Genomic DNA, 19,523 nt, shown 5'->3' on the forward strand with positions numbered 1-19,523 from the left:
TCATCTTTCTGCCACGATCCTCAGACCCAGGGAGCAGCCGCCCCAGATGCCTGCACTCACCCTGTGTCCTTCCCACGGCCACATCCTGATGCGTCTGTTTTATATCCCGGCACACCAGGCACCGTCCTCACCCCCCTTCCCGGCAGTGCAATGCTTGCGGAGCAGAGACCTGGCACGGTGAGAGCTGGGTTTGGAGCCAAGTGTATTTTCAGCCTAGGAAAGCAGGCTGGTGCAGGTGTGCTCCATCCAGCTCAGCTCCTCACTGGTAATTTTGAGCCCCCTGGCTCCTTTCTGCCCCATTAGTGGAAGAAAAGAGGTCTCCAATATTATCAAGATCCTACACGTTTCATGAAAATTGCTTTCTGGAGGGGGAAAAAAAAAAAAAAAAAAAAAGAGCCACACTGAACACTCCCACTCAGGAACTGCAACACAAGCTCAGCCCTAATTAGACATCAGAGAATCCACATAAGAGCTGACTCTGTCCTGGAATGGACACTGGACAAGGGTTGGTGATGGGTGCACTGAGCTGCGGCCTCCTGCTCAAGAGACAGACAGACAACCCAAGCCCCCAGTCCATCCAGAAGACAGGGGTGGACACCAGGTCACCTTCAACACAGGTTCAAGGTCCACCCAGGAGATGGGGCTGGACACAAGGTTATGCCCAGCCCAGCCCAGGGGGAGGCTCAAGGTCCCACCTTGAGCTTAAATGAAGCTCCTAGACCATGGGTGGGGGGGTCCAAGTGAAGCTTTTCAGGGCAATGAAGGGCTGCTGGTGCCCTGAGGGCTCTGCCAAGCCGGCAGCAATGTTTTACAAGATACCTTTAAACCGAGGATGATTTCCCTTCCCCGTTGCAATAACATCTGGAGAGATTTTGCTGCCTTCTGGCTCCCGCATCATGCTTTCTGCTGAAATTAGGAGGCTTAGTGAAATTACTCCCTAAGGAGGAAAAAAAAAAAAAAAAAGAAAAAAACAAAAACGTAAAAGCAGAAAAAAGGAGGAGATTCCCCCTCAATTCATATAACTCCTTGACGGGGAGCTCAGGAAGCAGCAGGTACCCCAGGCTTGCGGGGGGCTGCCCTGCACCACCTTGCCTGTGCACAAGGCTCTCAGAAAGGAGATTTGCTTTAAAATCACAGGAATTCAAAGCAAGAAACACCTTGGGTTCCCTTTGCCAGCTCGGGCACCCTTTGGGCGCTGCAGAAACCCAATTTCCATTTTTTTTTAGGTTCATTATCTGCTGCAGGAAGGTGGCTGGGGGGGGTTCCCACACCCTGCGGCCCCTTGGTGCTGGCGGGGGCCCAGCCAAGCCAGGTCTATTCTTAGGCGGCGGGTGGCCGGGCAGGAGCAGGCAGGGTGCACGGGGCCGCGTTCCTCGCATTCCCCTTCCCCGGGGACAAGGAGCGCCTGGAAATATGCAGCCAGAGCTTGGCAGCATCCAGGGGCCATCAGCGGGGGCCACCCCGGGCAGGGGAGATGGGGGAAGGCAGTGTGTGGGGGGTCCCAGGGGACAGCAGAAATGTCGCAGGGATGTGGTGAGCCATGGTGGGGACTGGGGACTTCCATGGATTGAGCCCCTGCGAGCCCTGGCTGGCACCATCCTTCCCTCCCTGCTGCTTGAGAAGGGCTGAGGGGGGGTAAAGGTGAATTTGGGGGTGAGGGGCAAGTGGGTGACCCCAAAGTCATCCCCCCCCAAGCAAGCTCAGACTCCCCCCAGCCCCATAGCTTAGCTAGAATTCCCTACCAAGGGGGACAGAGGCCAGGTCCAGCCCAGATGACACCCTCACCCTCCTGATGTCCCCTCCATCCAGCATGGAGGATGGAGGGGTTGCCACCCACGCCTGTGGACACATTGCACCGGGCACCCACCTGGGTCCCACACTCACCAGGGGATGCACCCGGGGGCGCGAGCTGGGCTGACCCCCCTCCCCAGCCCCGCAGAGACCCCAACCTGCACGGGCAACATCCCGCCATCCCGCTTCCCTGGGATGCCTCGGCAGCAGGATCCCAAAACAGGTTCTGCCCATGCCCCCATGCTGGTGGGGACCATCCCCACCCCTCAGGGGCTCCCACTCGAGCCGACACAGTCCTTGAGCCGACACAGCCCTCAAGCCGAGGTCTCGCAGGCGGCGGGGAGAGAATTGCCGCAGACTGAAAGCGCTGCAGCCCCGAATGACGGGGGAGCATGTGGCCAAGCCCTTGGCACTCGGCTCCTCTCCCCCCATGCCCAGGAGTGTTTCCAGCCAAACAGACCCGCTCCAGCCGCTGCCAGCACCCCCCTCCTGTGGCCGCATCCTGCCCTCCCCGGCCTTCCCTGCAGCATTCCCATGAGTTATTGCAGCTGCCTGCTTGCCCCATCCATCTTCCCGGCCCCAAGGACTGCGGGTGAGTCACGAGCCTGCCCCGTGCCTCAGTTTCCCCTGCTGTGTGGCAAGGACGGGCAAGATGCCGGTGTGGCTGCTGTGAACCAAGAATGCCACATCCTGGAGCAGAGTCCCGGCGGCTTTTTCTGCCACTTCTGAGTGGGAAGTGGCTCTTGTCGGGAAACAACATCCGTGACTTGGTTTAATGTCACCGAGTCCTTCCCAGGTTTGCAGCCTCCCACTGGGCCTCCCCTGAGATGGCGTGGTGGAAAGCCCAGGCTGATGAGGGTTAATTTTGGCTGCACATTTAACCATTGTTTGTTTTGGGTGGTTTGGTTTTTTTTTTATACTTGGCAAAGAAAGAGTGCAGCGGTGAAAGCCTGGAAAAATACGTCAGGATTTGGAGTGGTGGGGTGGAGGAGGGAGCCAGGACAAGGAGCATCCTTCCCCCTGCAAAATTCACTTACAGCCCAAATTCCTCCCTCCCCTGTCACATCCCTGGAGCATCTTCCAAAAGTGAAGGGCAAAGCAGGGGCATGAACCGTGCCAGGCAGCCAGGACACCTGAGCCTGTCTGGGGACAGCCCTGGTGGCTGCAAGCAGCTTTGGGGACCGCGAGAGCCCCGTCTCTCCCTTGCTGGCTGTGTTTGCAGTGCGGCTCTAATTACAGAAATGTAGAGAAATGCCGTCTCTGGTTGGCAAACATTTCTCCTGGCAAGCGCCAGCCAGCAGCTGCCGTGCTGGGATTCGAGTGGGTGCCCGTCCCCTCCATCCCACACCTCCCACCCCAAATCCGCACCCCATATCACAGCTGTACCCCCTCACCCGACGTGCCTGTGCGTGCCCGGGGCAGCCCCTTGCCGGGTGGGTGATAATTTCCTGCACAGATTATAATTCCCTGCACTCCCAGGTGGCTCCTTATGGACTTGTGCTGCAGGAGCGGGGAGGGGGAGGACACCCTTGGGAAGCACCCAGGTCTCCTTTGCCCTGGAAATCGGGTGGTTTCCCACTGATTTCCCAGGATGTGGGAAGGAAGGAAAGAAGGGGAAAGGAGCAAAACCTCAAAAACACTTGAGGAGGAGGAGAGGAAAGAACTGAGCGAGGGAGGAGGAGGAGAAGAGCAGGGCAGGGAGAGAGAGGATTAATGCTTGGTTGAATTAGAGGGAGCCCTTCAGCTGCCTTGAACAGCAGGAGAATTTGCCCAGAGACCCCAATTCTTCCTATTTGGGATAAAATGTAAGCACAGGATTAACTGCAAGCATATGCTTAAGACCCAGGGAATTGAAAGAAGTCTGGGCATAGAGTGCTCCAAGGAGGGCAGGGAGGCAGGTCATGGACCAGCAGCCTCATGGATGATCCGGCTCTGTAGGGATGCACTGGAAGGACTGGGAGAACCGTGGGGGGATTGGAAGAGCCATGGGGGCACTGGGAGGCTCCTGGAGCTTAGTCAATAATAACTTGAAAGGGAAGAACATGACCCAGCTCCATCAGCGAGGGCTGTATGGGTAAGAGAGGCTCTTCCATCAGCCACGTGATGGGATGAGACTCCCTGGCAAGAGAAAGGGGGATCAAAGTGGCCCCACTGCCATGCCTAGAGCAGGACAAGCCTTCCTGGGGTCACTTCACAGATCCAGCCCTGGCAGAGGGGCTGGGGAGGCCGGGGCTGTGTCCTGCCCCATGCCCAAAGCCCCGCTGGTGCCCCTGCACTCCCCTCTACAGACCTGCTCCCCATCGGGGAGGGCTGCGAGCCGACACGTGCCTTTATCATCAGACACATCCGTGTCCACGTGACGTGTCCATGAACATCCCGGACTGATTTATGGGATGAGAGGAGGGCAGGAGGCCAACCTTAAATCCTGACTGCCTGGTGATTAATAATCATAATTATGATCATATTAGCTGTAGTAATAATAGTTTGCTTTCCCTTGCAGAACTGGTCATCCAGGAATCTCAGAGCGGTTTCACAAGGCCGAGTGACCAGCGTCCCTATTTTCTAGTGAGGAAATTGCGGCACAGAGCTGTCTCCCTCGAGTCACCCCGTATATCAACAAGAAAACAGAGAAGGCAGGAGCCTGGACTCCGTGTCCCTCTCCCTCCCCCATGCTATTAAGCTGCATCTGTGTAATATAGAGCAAAACATCCTCCACGACTCGCAGTAAATCACGGCGGAGGCAGTGTGCAGAGTGGATGGGGGGAGATAATGGGTTTTTCACCCTCTTCAACAATAGAACAAGTTTTTCTCCACTGGGGAAGACTGACTTCTATGAGAGACGGAGATAAAAGCACCACCAGGGCTCTCAAATGGCCCTGAAAGGGCACCTGCCTTTACTCACCCACTTGCATTGCTGGCCCAGGGACAGGAGGCAACTCCAGCAGGCAATGCTGCGGGTCAAGTGCCCCATGGGCACAGCCTGGTCCCCGCGGGTAGTGCTGAGGTGCACTGGAATATTAATTGAAAACCCCAGCAAAACACTCCGGCTGATGATAATGGACCATAATCCTCTTAGACCAATTTCATGCCTGAAAAATCGTGCATAACAAAATAATAATAGAAAGCCCCTCAGTGGACACTGTCCTTAGCAGTGGGCCCGGGAGAAGAGGGCCGGCCGGAAGGGATTTCTCGGGAAGGAAAGGGAGCTGGTCTCCTTGGCCTTCACCCCTGAGGAGCACAGAGAGGTGGGCAGGAGGAGACCTGAACTTGGGGCTAGGTCTGAACATCTGCTCTAGCAGGGCAGCATCGCCGTGGGACCCCTAAGTCCCCCAGAGACCTGGGTACCCACCAGGACCCCAACACCCAAAGGACCCGTGGGACCTTCTGTGACCCCAGAACCCCAGGACCCTCCATGTCCCCCAGGCACCCTCCGTGCTCTCAGACCCCTGTGCCAGCTAACACCCCCCCTCCCATGCCAAGCCCCCCCCAAACAAGCAGCCAGACCCCCCCCCACCTCCCGCCCGGCCCTTCAGCACCGCCGCGAGTGGACAGCGCCGGGCTCGGGGCCCCGCCCGGCCCGCGGCACCCGGCACCCCCCGGCACCCCGGGACCCCCCCGGGAACACCCGGACCTCCTCCCCGCCACCCCGAGACCCCCCCCCGGGGAACACCCAGGCTTCCTTCTCGGCACCCCCCAGCACCCCGGCCCTGCACCCCCTCTTCCGTGCCCTTGCGCCCCATCTTCCTCCCCCGGCACCCCTTACTCTGCCCCCCCCCGTGCCTACCGGCACCCTCTCCCCTGCTGCACCCCTGCACACACCCCCCCCCCCCCCCGCACCCTGCACCCCTCAGCACTTTCTTCTCTGCTTCTGCACCCTTGCACCCACAGACATCCCCCCCCCAACACCTGCACCCACCGGCACCCCCTCCTCTGCCTCTGCACCTCTGCACCCCCTCCTCCGCCCCTCCACCCCCCCACCCCCCCCTGCACCTTAGCACCACCTGCACGCCCCCCCCCTCCACCCACCACCCCCTGCACCGCGGCATCCCCTCCTCTGCCACCCCCGGCACTCCAGCGCCCTCCATCACACCCTCCTCCACCACCCCCTGCACCCCACCACCACCCTCCTTCGCCATCCCCACCCACCCCCAGCCCCCAGCACCCCCCAGCACCCCTCTCCAGCACCCCATTCCTTCACCACCCCCTTCTCCAGCGCCCCAGCACCCTTCACCTCCGCTCCCACCAACCCCCCCCCATCCCCAGCACATCCTCCTGTCCCAACACCCCAATTCTCCAGCACCCCCTGCCCCAGCCCCCCAAGGACCCCACCTCCACCCCCCCATCACTCCCTGCCCCAACCCCCCAAGGACCCCACCACCACCCCCCCAAGAACCCCCAGACCCCAAGAACCCCACCTCCACCCCCCATCACCCCCTGCCCCAGCCCCCCAAGAACCCCACCTCCACCCCCCCAAGAACCCCCAGCCCCAGCTCCCCAAGGACCTCACCTCCACCCCCCCAAGAACCCCCAGCCCCCCAAGCACCCCACCTCCAGCACCCCCAGAACCCACCTACTCCCTCCCTCCCACCCCCCCCCACTCCTCCCCCGGAGCACCCCCAGTCTGCGGGGCCGGTGCCAGGCGGTGCCGTGCCCGGTACCGGTACCGCGGGATGCCGGGGGGTACCGAGGAGACCCGGGGGGCTCTGGGGGGGTTCCCACCTCCCCGGCCGACAGCTGTTGTTGCTTCCAGCTCCCCCCCAACCTCCGGCGGGCCGGGGCAGCGGTGACTAAGCACTTTGGGGATTTCTACTCTTATTATTTTCTTCTATTATTTTCTCCCCCTTTCAAGCGGGTCCACCCCCCCCCACCCCCCACCACCACCTTCCTCCACCCCCCCCCCTCCCCCTCCCTTCCCCACCCCTCCCCTCCTCCTCATCCTCATCCTCCCCGGCCGCCCCCGCCCGGAGCCGGGCGCGGCAGGGCGGGCGGAGGGGTTCCCCCTTCTGGCCACCGGGAGCATGGGAGCCCCGGACCGGCTCGGTTCCAGAGCTCCACCAACCCTGGGGTGAGAAGGAACGGGGCTGCGCCGTGCCGGGTGAAAGGACCCGAGAGCTCCCGGGATTGAATCGTTTTTTCCCCACCGCCCCCCGCCAGAAGAAGTTCTACCGCTCCCGGGAGCGCTCAGGACGGGGGAACCACCATGCCGGTACGCCGGGGCCATGTGGCCCCCCAAAACACCTACCTGGATACCATCATCCGCAAATTTGAAGGGCAAAGTGAGTACCGCACCCCCGGCCCTGCTCCCACCCCCCCCCTTCCCAAATTCCCCCCTCCCCCGCGGCTGCGGGCGGCCCCCCAACTTCGGGGCGTAGCGGGGAGCAGAGTTTTTTTTGGGGGGGGGGGCACAAGGGGGAGGGCAGAGTGGGGCCACCCACAGGGTGTCCCCGGGGAAATGAAGGCCCCCCCCCGTGACCTCCCGGGGGGGAGAGGGGTGGGCGACAGCCAAGCAGTGTCCCCGCGGGTATTTATAGACAGGGTGACACAAGGGGGACGAGCGGTCCCAGGCCGGTGGTCCCCCAGAGGCTGGAGACACCACAGCCCCCCCCCGCAGTCCCCGGGCTGGGAGGGGGTCCCCGGGGTGACGGGGAGGGGGGTCTGGGTTGGCAGATTTGGGGGAGAGGGCTGGACGCCAGCGCAGACGGGCTGGCTGCCTGTTTGCCTTCAACTCTGCGCTGCTCCGAGGCAGCCGTCCCTGGTGAAATGTTGCCATTTGCTGTTGCTCGGAGTAATCCCTTTATATGAATTTTTGAGGCCGGTTTTCGTGTCAAATATAGCGAAGGGTTCGTGCGCATCGGGGTTTGCGTGCGGTTGGGTGGGGGCTGTTGGGGGGGGGGGCGGCTCTGCTGTCTGAGCACCCCGAGGGGCTGGGTCCCCCCCCAGGGAGCTGTGGATGAGGGGAGGGGGGGACTGGGGTCCCCCCCAAAAGCTGTGCTCGGGGGTCTGCCGTGGGATACTGGGGCTGTGCACCCCCCACCGCCCCAGCTCGCTGTGCTTTTTCTCCAGTGTCCGAGTTTGCCAGGTGGGCAAACGTCCCCGGCGCTGCCACCCCTGCCAGATCTGCGCTGCCTGCCCTGGCAGTGAGTGACGTGACCCTGGGGATGGGAAGTGAGAAAAACTGTCCCTGGTTCCTATCAGTTCCCACTGGGAAGCGGCGGCTGGGGAGCAGCGGGGGCACACGGCGAAGTGTGCCAGCGGGGAAGCAGCCAGGCCCCCTCGTCCCTGCCCGCTCCCTGCCTGCGCTCTGCCAGCCATGTCAGGCACCAGCTGGGCTCCGCCGAAACATCACCCCGCACTCCCCCGCGGCAGCTTCGTGATGTGACGGGTGTTGGGAGACACCAAACCAGCCCCCTCCCCGGTCACATCGCTGCCACGGGCAGCGTGGCTTCCTCTGCTCGTGGGTGCCTTCACCCCATCCCTGCAGCTCCCATGGGTGCAGCTGCGCCCGGTGAGTCCCCGCTGGAGCTGGAAAGGCCCAGCGCTTCCTTCCTAGGGCTGGTGCTGAGCCCTGGTACCGTGAGGGCAAGGGCAAATCTGCAGGTGAGGGCAGGGCAGAAAGCAAATCTGGGGTGAAAATACCCCCAGGGAGAGCTGGCTCTGCAGCTCCTTCCCATCCCGGCCTTGGTCACATCCCCTGTGCTCAGCACACAGCTTGTTTCGGCGCCCTGCCAGCCCCGTAAATCCTGTCCTGCGCCAGCCCAGCCTGGATCCAGCCTGGATCCGGCCCGCGGGGCTGGCGCTGGATGGGGAAACGTTCATCGCAGGTGGAGAGAGCGCGCTCCACGAGCGGGGCTTTGGGGGAAGGTCCCCTCCTTGTGCCACCTTCCAGCTGGCAGAGTGATTTAGATAGAGAAGGATCGGGAAGGGGGAACTGGGAAACGTTTGGCTGTGGTGGTTTGTGCTGTTTGCAGCACCGGCGCCAGCCCTGCGTGGGAGAGGGAAAGGTGTCGGGGTGGGAGTCCCCCACAAAGGGCCACCAAGGGCTGTCACAGGGTGGGATGAAGCAGGAGAGCTCGGTGCAGCATCCCTGGGGGCACTGGTTTTTCTGGGAGGCATCCTCCAGAGCTGGGACTCTGCAGGTGACATTAAGGAGAGCCCCAATGTGCCGGGGAGGGGGTCCCCCCCACCCCGTTGAATCCCAGCGCTGGGTGCCGCAGCCGGGCGGACGTTTCTTCCCGCTTTTGGGTGAAATTCCCCACGAGGCTGGAGCGCAGCGGGGCTCTGGAGCGCGCAGGCTGCAGATGCCATTCCTGGGTAATCCAGGAGATTAATTGGGGTCTGGGCTGGGAGGCAGCCTCCAAACGGACCCTCCGCTCTGACCTGCCTCTGGCTCCAGTCCGGAGCCGGTGCCAAACGCTGAGGGAGATGCTGCTGGGCGGGGCACGGCATCCATCACATCAGCATCCACAGCCCTCTGTCACATCCCAGCAAACCTGTCCCAGAGAGGGTCCTCCCCAGCCCAGCACCCCCCGATCTCCTTGAAAAAAAAACAAAAACAAAAACAAAAACCAAAAATCAAACCAAATCAAAGCTCTAGGCTGGGTCTCCCCCGGGATAAGGACAGAAGCGGTTCCATCTGGGCAGTGTTGCCGCACACCCCGGCACGACAGCGAGTCCGGCCCCAGCCCAGCCTGGGTGGCTGCAGCACCAGGAGGGGATGGGGCAGCACCACTCCCTGCCTCAGTTTCCCCTTTCCTCCACCTGAGCCCTTTTCTTCTTGAGCACAGGGGCCACAAAGCTCAGAGGAGTCTGGATTTCAGCTTTAGCCCGAAGGCACCATCATCCTATAAAACATTAGGAGATTCATTAGTGTGATGGGTTTCACCCGGCTTCCCATGAAGCCAAGCCTCACGCTCACTCCTCCTCTCGCCTCTTGCCTGACTTCAGTCAAATCTGAGCAAGGGTGGGAAGTCTCCGAGATAACTCAGGTCCCTGATAAGCTCCTGGGAAGGGATGGACACTGCAGCTCTTCTCTCTGCCTGCAGTGCCGGTCAGGGACGGATTTCCCATGTATGAGAAAGCAGCGAGTCCCCACATGCAAGCGGTGAGATGTCAAGGCTGCGTGGGTTGGCCCACCCCAGCAAAAACTGCCTTTACTGGGGACCCCTGCTTTGGATCCCCCTGTCCCCACAGTCACCGATTCACATGGAATTGGGGGAATTTTCTTTCTCTGAAGAGCAGGGCAGCACCCAGGGTGGTGTGGTCTGGTGCCACCCATCCTCCCCCCCAGACCTGTCACCGGTGTCCCCGGGGAGCCCATCCCTGCACAAATCCCACAGCAGGTGGCATCAAAAAGCCCAAGCACCCACCACCCACCCAGGCTGTCCCCCATCCCCGTGGGTCCCCCCCTAAGCCTCGTGCTCTCCTGCCTCCCCGCAGACCGCAAGTTCCTCATTGCCAACGCCCAGATGGAGAACTGTGCCATCATCTACTGCAACGATGGCTTCTGCGAGATGTTCGGCTACTCCCGCGTGGAGGTGATGCAGCGACCCTGCACCTGCGACTTCCTCACCGGTCCCGACACCACCAAGAGCTCCATCGCGCAGCTCACCCAGGCGCTGCTCGGCTCCGAGGAGTGCAAGCTCGAGATCCTCTACTACCGCAAAGACAGTAAGAGTCGCTTTTCGGGGTGATCCGGTGGTGGGAAGTGTCACCTGTCCGGGATTTGGGCTGTCGGAAGCCAGTGGTGGGAGGCGAAGGGAGCGTGATGCTCCCAGGACATCGGGTTTGCACCCAGATCCAGGGCTTTGCCGAGGGTGAGTCCATCGTGGCTCCTGGTGGGATGGAGCTGTCTCTGCTGTCATGGGGCACTGGGGGCACTGGGACCTTGAACAATGGAAGTTGCTGCCGGATTATTTGGGAATCGGGTCATTTGTGAGACCTCAGTAACGCCTCAGAGCTCCCGAGGCAAAGCGATGGCATCGCTCATGGGATCCCTGCGTCATGAATAAGAATCCCATGGGAAGCCCATGGAGGAGCCGGGCTGGGACATGGGTGTCCTGGTCTGTGCTCTGAGAGGAGACGAGACAGACCCCCCCGTCTCCGCCAAAAGCGGGTGCCGGCGACGGCCTCAGAGCTGCCTTTCCAGTGAGCAGGATGCGGCTGTGCGTGCACAGATGGAATTACGTTAAGATGAAAATGAAGCTTTGATGGAAAATACTAGTGATTAGTTCTAATACTGCAGGAAGTTAAATAAATATTTAGTGCTTGATGCTGCAAACCAGCAATGGCCCGGGCTCCCAGGGGTGGGAGGAATGCAGATTGGGTGCTCGCTAGAGGTTAAAAATACTAAGTATTTCCTTTTTTCAACCTGTGGAGCTTTCCCATCACTTTAGATTGCATTGATGGGGGCTTGGCCTGAGCAAGAGGCTGCACCCTGCTGCCGGCAGCTCCCGGGGCGGCAGGGTGGAGGAGAAACAACTGGAAGTGAAGGGAAGGAGAAGGCAGGAGCCCTGGCTCCCAGCCCGGCACCCTATCTCCGGGGCTGGGACCTGGGTGTCCTGGCCTCCCTCCCAGACCCTATCTCCTGGGCTGGCATCCAGGTGCCAGCGTATCGGCCCTGGGAATTATCCACTGGCAAGCACCCCTGCATGTTAACCCACACGGTTAACCCGGTGGGACCAGACCCTGTGCGGTGGCAGGATCAGGCCGCTCACCATCCGCGTTTCCCGTATGATTTTCCTCCCATCCTTGCCAAGGGACCCGACGGAGTCTCTTCCCCTCTGGGCCAGTCTGGGGTGAAGCAGGGCTGGGAAGCAGTCCCAGGGTTGGGCTGCGAGTGTCCCCTCGGCCGCTGTGGTTTGCAGGGGGCTGGCTGGAGCCCAGCGCAGCCTGGGAGGCACGAGGAGAAGCGGGCACATGCTGTCCCCATGGTCCCATCCCAACGCCAACGCGTGGCCGTGGCAAGGACAGCGTGTGCAGCCCTGTTCGGCTCCCTCGGGATAGTTTCCCCATCCATCCCCAGGGGACTGCTCAGCTGGGAGTCCGATCCGACATCATCCTCCCTGCTTTGAAGCGTTCCTGCCGGGCTCGCGGGATGCTCGGTGCTCTCCTCGGAACCCTGCTCTTCCTCTAGGCCACGGGAAACTCTCAGCGCAGCTCTGAGCCGCTTTCTTCTCTTTTTTATTAAAAAAAAAAAACACAGAAGGGAAAAAAATAAAAAAGCCCAGAAGCAAGCCCTTCATGTCTATTTTTAAAACCCAGCCCCATCAGCAATATGCTTTCCAATTGTTTCCCCCCAGCACTCAGCCTGTGACCGCTCAGCCCATTATAAATGGGTCTTATCGGCAAAGAAAAGGCCTTCACATTATAGGGAGCTGCTGCTTAATTAGCCGGCGGAGGCTCCGAACCCGCCTGTCCTCCTTTTCATACCGGCAGCACCAATCTCCAGCCTCGACCTGCTGTTTATTACTGCGGTACTCCTGGCTCTGCAGCTCGCGGGGTTGTTTCCTCGCTTTTCTGGTTACCAGAGACAAATCCGTCTGTCAGGGCACCCCCGGCAGGGTCAGGGTGGGATGGATGGAGGTAGGTGGGAAGGGGAGCACCCATGGGTGTCCGGGCAAGTGGCTCTACCCCTGCATAGGCAGGATGCTGTATGATGGGGTGATGCATGTCCCTGGGGACAGCCTTGCTGCTCAGTCCTCACCCAGATGCCCATGCTGTCATTAGCTAATTACAAAAGGAGCCACGGGTGCCGACAGCGAGCTCAGCTCTGGGTAGCCGAAATGGAGCCAAGAATCAAATTCAGTTGGGGGAAGATGGGACTTGCCCAGCAAGGGCAGTTGTCCCTCCCCGCCACGGCAGCCCCAAAAAGGCCTTGGAAAGCGGGGAGTGCCCGGCCACGGCGCGTGCGGGCTCTAATCCCCTGCTCAAAGCCGGGAGATCAGTGAAAAGTTAATTTCCTTACAAGATGCTGCACAGCTGGGGCTGCCCCAGCCAGGGGGGTCATTACGGGATCAGCTCCTGTCAGGACGAGGAGCAACCGCGGCCACCAGCCCCAGGGACACACTACCCACAGTGTCCAGGGCTGAGCCGACCCCCCCTCCAGCATCCCCTGGAGACAGCACCGAGGGGCTGGCGGGGCTGAGCACCATCCAGGGTTGGTTTTTTTTTTCTCCCGGAGGGTGATGTTCTTTGCAGCGAAGCCACTGACAAGAGCCTCCGGAGTCCCCGGAGCGGGACCGGTGGCCACAGGTGCTGGGCACCGCGGCACTGGCACGGCCTGAGCGGCAGCAGCTGGCAGTGCCCGCCGAGCGCTTCGCTGTTAATCTGCATGAATGGGATGCTTATGAATATGGAAAGAGAGATGCGGGGCCGAAACAGCCGGAGCAGCTGGTGAGGCAGCCGCTGCCTGCAGCCCCAGCCCCTCCATCCCCGTCCCCTCCCCAGGCTGGTCCCCTCCAGCAAAAGCAGTTTGTGCCGGTCCCCTGGGACGGGGGATTAGAGACCAGATCAGCCTGGCAAACTCATTACACCGGTGCTGTAAACTGGGATTTCCCCTGGGGGGCTCCAGGAGGGGGGAGGTCACAGAGCGACTGGGGCACCCGGTGTCACCCAGGTTGTCGTCGTGTGTCGTCCCCCCCCCGCAGCTCCCCGTGGGGTGCCTGAGCAGGCAACTGCAGGGCTGGCAGCCAGGCATGGGTCGTGGGGTGTCACTGCACCCAAGGGAGACAGAGGGACTCATGTGGACGTGTCCCCTCTGTCCCCAGCCCAGGGCACATCCATAGCACAGCAATCACCTCTCCAGCAGCTGCTGCCAGGCTGAGGCAGGCAGGGATGGATCCAGCCAAGGTTTCTCCGTACAGCTTTATAAACAGCAACCTGTGACGTGCCCGACGGGCTCGCTGGAAGCAGGAGGGCAAATCCCACCGGCAGCTGCTGGATCCTGGCACCGTCAGGGCTGGGGGGGGCCGGTGCTGGAAGCCCCAGGGAGCCTCTGCTGCTGCCCCCGTGGGTGGACAAGGCAGGACGGAGGGGACCTCCCGGGTGGCGGAGGAGCAGGGAGGCACAGCCAGCTGACAAAACCCCAACTCCAACTCGAGCTGTTTGCTTGTACAAAAACATGGGTTTTAAGCCAAGCTGCGGCCGTTTGCTTTGCGTTCCTTTAAGAGTTGGTCTCGGCAGAGCCGGGCTGTGACCTCGGTAAAGGGACAGACACCGTGGCCCAACTCCAGAAGGGGACTTATAAACATCCTGCCTCACAACGACAAATGCTCCGGTCCCAGAGATCCTGCGCTATGGGGCTGATTCTGCCATCCCTGGCATGGCTGTGCCACAGCTCCGGCCACCCCCGCTGCTCCGGTTCTGGCCCAGGGACAGCCGATCGGGGCACAAAGCTGGAAAAGACACATTTTCCAACCTCTGCTGCTCCTTGGATGCTTTGTGCTTGGACCAGATGTCCCATGAACAGAGGGACAGGCCTAGAGCATCCCCAGCACCCCCAGGGATGCTTCCCAGGAGGCTTTTTCCTGAAATCCCTGCCCTGGCAGAGCCCCCTATTCCCACCCCAAACCCTCCATCTCCATCCTCACCGGCTGTTGCATCCCTAGTGGGAGGTGGCCCCATGTGTCATGGGGACAGGGACCTTGGGAAGGCCGGATAGCCCCGCGAAATGCTGTCAGCTCTGCAGCTTTGGCCACACAGCCCTGTGCTAAGCTGGACTAATTCCTGTGGCCGGCAGGGATTTAGCAAGGGAAGGACCATGGGCCTGGATGCAGCCACTTGCTTCGCTTGCAGCAGAGGTTAAACTGCATTTTGCCAACCTCCTGTATTGATCCGGGACCCTTTTTGGCTCCTGGGGATCAGAGCACCCCCAAAACATCCCGCTGGGCTTGGGGGCATCCTTCTTGCAGCCGCGTTGTCTGTGGGTACCTTCGGTCTCCCGACTCTCCTGGTTTTCCCTTCTGCTGCTGCTTCCGACCAGCGAGCTCCCCGCTAAGAGCAGAAATCCCTGCTATTCGTCACCACACAGGGGGTAACCTCCATCCCGCCGCTGTTACTTAATAAGGTCATTTTAGCAGTTCAGGGGTTGCTGCAAGGAGCGTTTTTCCCGGTCTGGTGTCACAGCGGGTTTCAGTCTCCCGATGCCCCGTTTGGATGTGCAGAGAGGGGCCAGTGCAGACCTCGTGGTCCACATCCCCTCCCGGCGCAGGGCGATGCGGACCCAGGTGTGGGGGTTCCCCAGCACCCATCGCTCACCCCAGACCCCAAGGGAGACCCATCCCCACTGGCTCAGGATAATTTTCCATCCCGCCTTGAGGATTTGCTTTAGGGCCTCCCAGCAACCTGCGCTTCCCTTTGAAGTTCCTACCGCACCGTGACGCTGATTTATCCCCAGACGGGACCAAGGCTCAGCCCTCCCGAGCATCAATCCAGGTGTGCCAGCCAGCCCCGGAGCACGGCTCCGTCCCCATCCCTGTCCCCTCCGTGCCCTTCCCAGCCCCTCTCCTCCGCTCCGTTATATAATACCACTATAGATTTAGCCACTCTGCCATGAGACCCTGCAGATTAAATCTCCCGGCCGGGGGGAGGGAAGGACTCGGTAAGAGCTCCGAGGACAGATTAATAGCTTGCTTTTTTTTTAATATTCATAACAATACTGGTTTGTGTCCGGCTCTCGGAAACTCCCGTGTCCTGTTGATTAGTTTAATACTGATGATACCGACAAATGCATTAACCACTGGTGGCCGCGGAGGATAAGAGGGCCGGGGAGGGAGGGCCCCCGACGATGACATTTTTAATGTTATTAAGTGCTCGCTTTTATCAAGGTCAGAAGCCAAGATAGGTTGGAAAGCACAAACCTCCGAGCGCTTGGCTTGGGGGAGGTGGGCTGGGTGCTGGGAAGATCAAACCCAGCCCAGGGTTTTAGGGAATGAGCTGGTTTTCCCAGCCCACGCAAACCCATCGTATCGGGTGTGGGACCCTCCAAAACAGCATCTACATCGCATCCCTCCTGCTGAGCCCTTTCCGCAGCCCCTGGGCTGGGTTTCGCCCCAGACGGGCGTGCAGTCAGCCCCACGGCAGCGGCCACGGAGCACAGGCAGGTTGCGAATGCCCCCGGGGCTCTTCCAAGAGATCATTTGGCGGCTGGATAAAATTAGATGGATGGAGACAGATTAGCTGAACAGCTGAAGGGAAGAGTCGGGCAGATGGATGGGGACAGTCGATCGAGGAACGAGGACGGGAGCGCAGGGCTGGGGTCCCTCCTGGGGCCGGCTCAGCCCACCAGCACCGCAGCAGGTCTGGGGTGCCTGGTTTTTGGGGGGAAGGCTCAGTATTTGGCAGAGCCCAGGCTGGCTCGCCGCAGGGAAATCGAGTCAGGGCAGAGGGTGCCAGGGGTATCCCAGCTGCAGCCTCTTCCCAGAGCTGGCAGTACCCCAAATCACAGCTGCCCAGAGACCCCAAATTCTGGGGGATTGCCCTGTCTTTGGGCCAGGTTTAAGGGAACCCGCTGCTCCCGCTCCTGGCCCCGATGCTCCATCATCCCCTTGACGTTATCCATGCTACGGGGTGCGGGTCTGAGCCGGGCACCGAGCTCCTGGCATGCCGGGCTGTGCCTGACAGGGGTGCTTTTGGGGTGATTCCCCTGGTTTTGGAGGGTCCCATACCCAATTAACTTTTGGTCAGCCCTGAATCGGTCAGGCATTTGGACTAGATGAGCGTTGTAGGTCCCTTCCAACAGAAATAGTCTATTCTATTTAATTTAAGAAGGGATCAGCATGGGGCCTCGCAGCAGCATCGGCCAAGGCTGCTCAGGCTCAGCACCTCCCAGATTTGCAGGATCAAACCAGGCACCAGCTGCCTCCCAAACCCAGCCCCAACCACCTCCCAGCTGCTCCTTATATCCCTCCAACTGGATGTAACTGGGCCCAGTTTTCAGCTGTTCAGCATCGGCCATGGGATTAACCCTTTCCATGCCACATAGGGCCTGCCAGGATCCGGCTCCCATGAGAACAGCTCAGAGGCCATTCCCTTCCACCGCCACGGAGGAGCTTAAGAAGGAAAAGTGAAGCAGTGAAAGGGATGCAGCAGGGCAGAGCGTGTGAGCCAGGATCAGGCCATCTGGATCAGGATTCCCGGTCCAGCGGGGAAGCATGGAACCAATGGCTGCCCATGCCAATGAACCCTGCTGGGCTGCGGGTCCCCGGGAAGTTGGTGATGCTTCAAAATCACCTGCGGGGAAAAAAACCCTCATTTTATAACACACCAAAGGAGAAAGCAGGTGGTGCCACCGGGAATCACATGCGCAGGTGAGCGGGCACAGCGGGCACACCCCAATGGCAGCACCGGCAGAGCCGTGGCATCGCAGGGATGGCACCGCATCATCCCACCAGGCACGTGCCACCTTAGTATCACGCAGGACACCTCACTTACTCGGCATCACCTAAATAAAGAACACGGCTTGCCTTTTAGATCCCTAAAAATCCTGACAAAGGGAGGGAAGGACTCATTTCTTTCCATCCCCACTGGCTCCACATGAGGGTAGCCCACAGTGTGCCCGTGCGTCCCTTCGAAACAACTTTATCTGCTGAAAATACCCCCCCGCCTCCTCCCCAGCTCACACGTTTAAGTGGATTTCCTCTCCCTGTGGTGAACAACAATGAAATAAATAAAGAAAGAAATAATCCTGGCTGCCGGGCCCTTTAAACGGATTTCACCGTATCCATTTCTTTCCCGTTCTTGTCTGTGTGTGTGTGTGTCTGTGTATGTGCACATCCCTGACGTCATGGCAGATTTTGAAGTTGCCCGATGCCGGCCATCTGCTCCTGATTACGGGAGGCCCTGAGCTCCTTAAAATTATACACAGAAAGGCTGACATCCCCCTCCCGGCCAGAGCTTGGCCATGGCAAGAGCAGGACAGCACTGGATCGGGCCGGCAGCACATCCCTGCCAGATCCGCTAATCCCTGGTAATCAGAGCACGGGTGAAAGGCAAGATCAGGGATCCGCACCCGGCAAAATCTGCCGTGGAAGGAGGTCGCTTTGCTCTGTACCGGCCGGGCAGTGGTACCTGGTTACTCCATCGTCTCTAGAAGGTTTGGGGTAGGACCCCAGGGGGGGTTCAGGGGGTTTCAGCGGCTGCAGCTCGGGGGTTCCCACTCCCACCGGTGCCAGAGCAACAGGAGAGAACTCAGGGAAGGGACCCACAGTGATTGTACCTTTGGGTAGGGTTTTTGGAGGATTTGGCGGAATGAAGTTGGCAAGGGAGGTGGGAAGCCCCCTGTATCCTCCACTTGCTGCTTTGGGAAAGGCCTGCAGGTATTTTTGGGTCCCCCTAATTGCAAACTGGTGCCTGGCTACCAGCACAAGCAGAGCCATGGGGTCGAGCTGGCATCCAACAGGCAAATCCATGCGGCCTCGTGCACTGTGGCCATGTTCGGGGTCCCCCCCGCAGCCCCCCTCGCTCCCAGGACACTGAGCCAGCCCTCATGCTCCCCCTTGTGCCTCAGTTTCCCCATGGAAGGAGTGAGACAAGGCTGTGCCTGACCACTCTATGCCAGTGCCTTTAGGGGATGTCCTTGGGGACCATCACACTGATCCCACCACATCCTGCTGCCCGGGGTCGGGACATGGCACACGGTCAGGCTCAACCCCGTTGCCCGCATCCAGGACATGAGACAGCTGAAGTCAATCCCCAAAAACTGCCTGGCAATTGCAGGGCAATTAGCTACAGCATGATTACAAGCAGCATGCTTAATGAGGTTAAACCACTACCTGGGACTTTCTGAGCTCTTAATTACCTACTCTTTAGTTGCTGCTCTCAAGTACGTTAATATAAATGACTGCCTGGGCCAAAAAAAAAAAAAGGCAAGTTGCAATCTGTGTGACCTGGGATGCTGCAGCGATACGGCCCTTTCCCAGGGCTCAGATAGGCTTCCAAATCCTTCACTGCCTATCTGCAGGGATTACACCCATCAAAGTGCTTAAAAAAATACTTTTCTCCCAAAACTGTTTAGTGCTGGGGGGGTGATGGGCAAAGCGCCCTGTGCAGCCCCCCCTGAGCCTATCTCTGCTCGGCAGCCTCGTGTTTCCGCTGCCTGGTGGACGTGGTGCCGGTGAAGAACGAGGACGGCGTCGTCATCATGTTCATCCTCAACTTCGAGGACCTGGCACAGCTGATCACCAAAAGCGCCAGCCGGAGCCTGCACCAGCGCCTGTCCAAGAGCTGGCGTGGAGGTGGGTGTCACCAGGGACGGTGGGGACGGCGGGAGGGCAGCGCAGCATCCTTAGGGCTATCCCCATCCCACGGGTTTCTTGGAAGCTCGTGGGGGGCTGAAGGATGCACCCATGGCAGGGCAGGATCCTGCATCGTGGGGCTGAATCCTGCAGAGTGCCCGGGAGCAGAGGTTTGTGTTTCTGCGCAGCCGCAGGGACTGATCCAGGACTGATCCGGCCGAACACTAACTGGGTGAAAAAAAGGCTCTTTGAGCCGGCTGTGCTCCCCGCGCAGCCCCTCGCCTGCACACCAGCCCGCACACACCTCCCGAAGCCCCAGGGACTGGGGACAGGGGTGGGGACCGACCTCCCCCAACGGGATGGTGCATTTTTAAGGAGAGGGTGTCTCGCTGTGAGCCCCTCCGCGCAACCCCTGCTTTGCTGCGTCCTTTCCATATTTAACGCTGGGAGGTTTTTTTCCAGCAGCGCCTTGGGCCCCTCCTGCGTGCCTGCAGCATCATG

General features: G+C 60.2%; 1 protein-coding gene across 3 annotated transcripts in view; it reads left to right on the plus strand.

Moving 5' to 3' along the window:
- The first annotated feature begins 6,772 nt into the window (after positions 1-6,772).
- The window catches only part of KCNH6 (potassium voltage-gated channel subfamily H member 6), a 33,836-nt gene continuing 21,085 nt past the window's right edge, over positions 6,773-19,523 (plus strand). For all 3 annotated transcript variants that reach the window (XM_075036251.1, XM_075036253.1, XM_075036254.1), the window contains exons 1-3: positions 6,773-7,067; positions 10,228-10,458; positions 18,867-19,022. In XM_075036251.1, the coding sequence (XP_074892352.1) occupies positions 6,992-7,067; positions 10,228-10,458; positions 18,867-19,022 (463 nt within the window). In that variant the 5' untranslated portion in view covers positions 6,773-6,991. The remainder of the gene's footprint in view (positions 7,068-10,227; positions 10,459-18,866; positions 19,023-19,523) is intronic.

This window comes from Buteo buteo, chromosome 9, assembly GCF_964188355.1.
Source record: "Buteo buteo chromosome 9, bButBut1.hap1.1, whole genome shotgun sequence".
Lineage (NCBI taxonomy): Eukaryota > Metazoa > Chordata > Aves > Accipitriformes > Accipitridae > Buteo > Buteo buteo.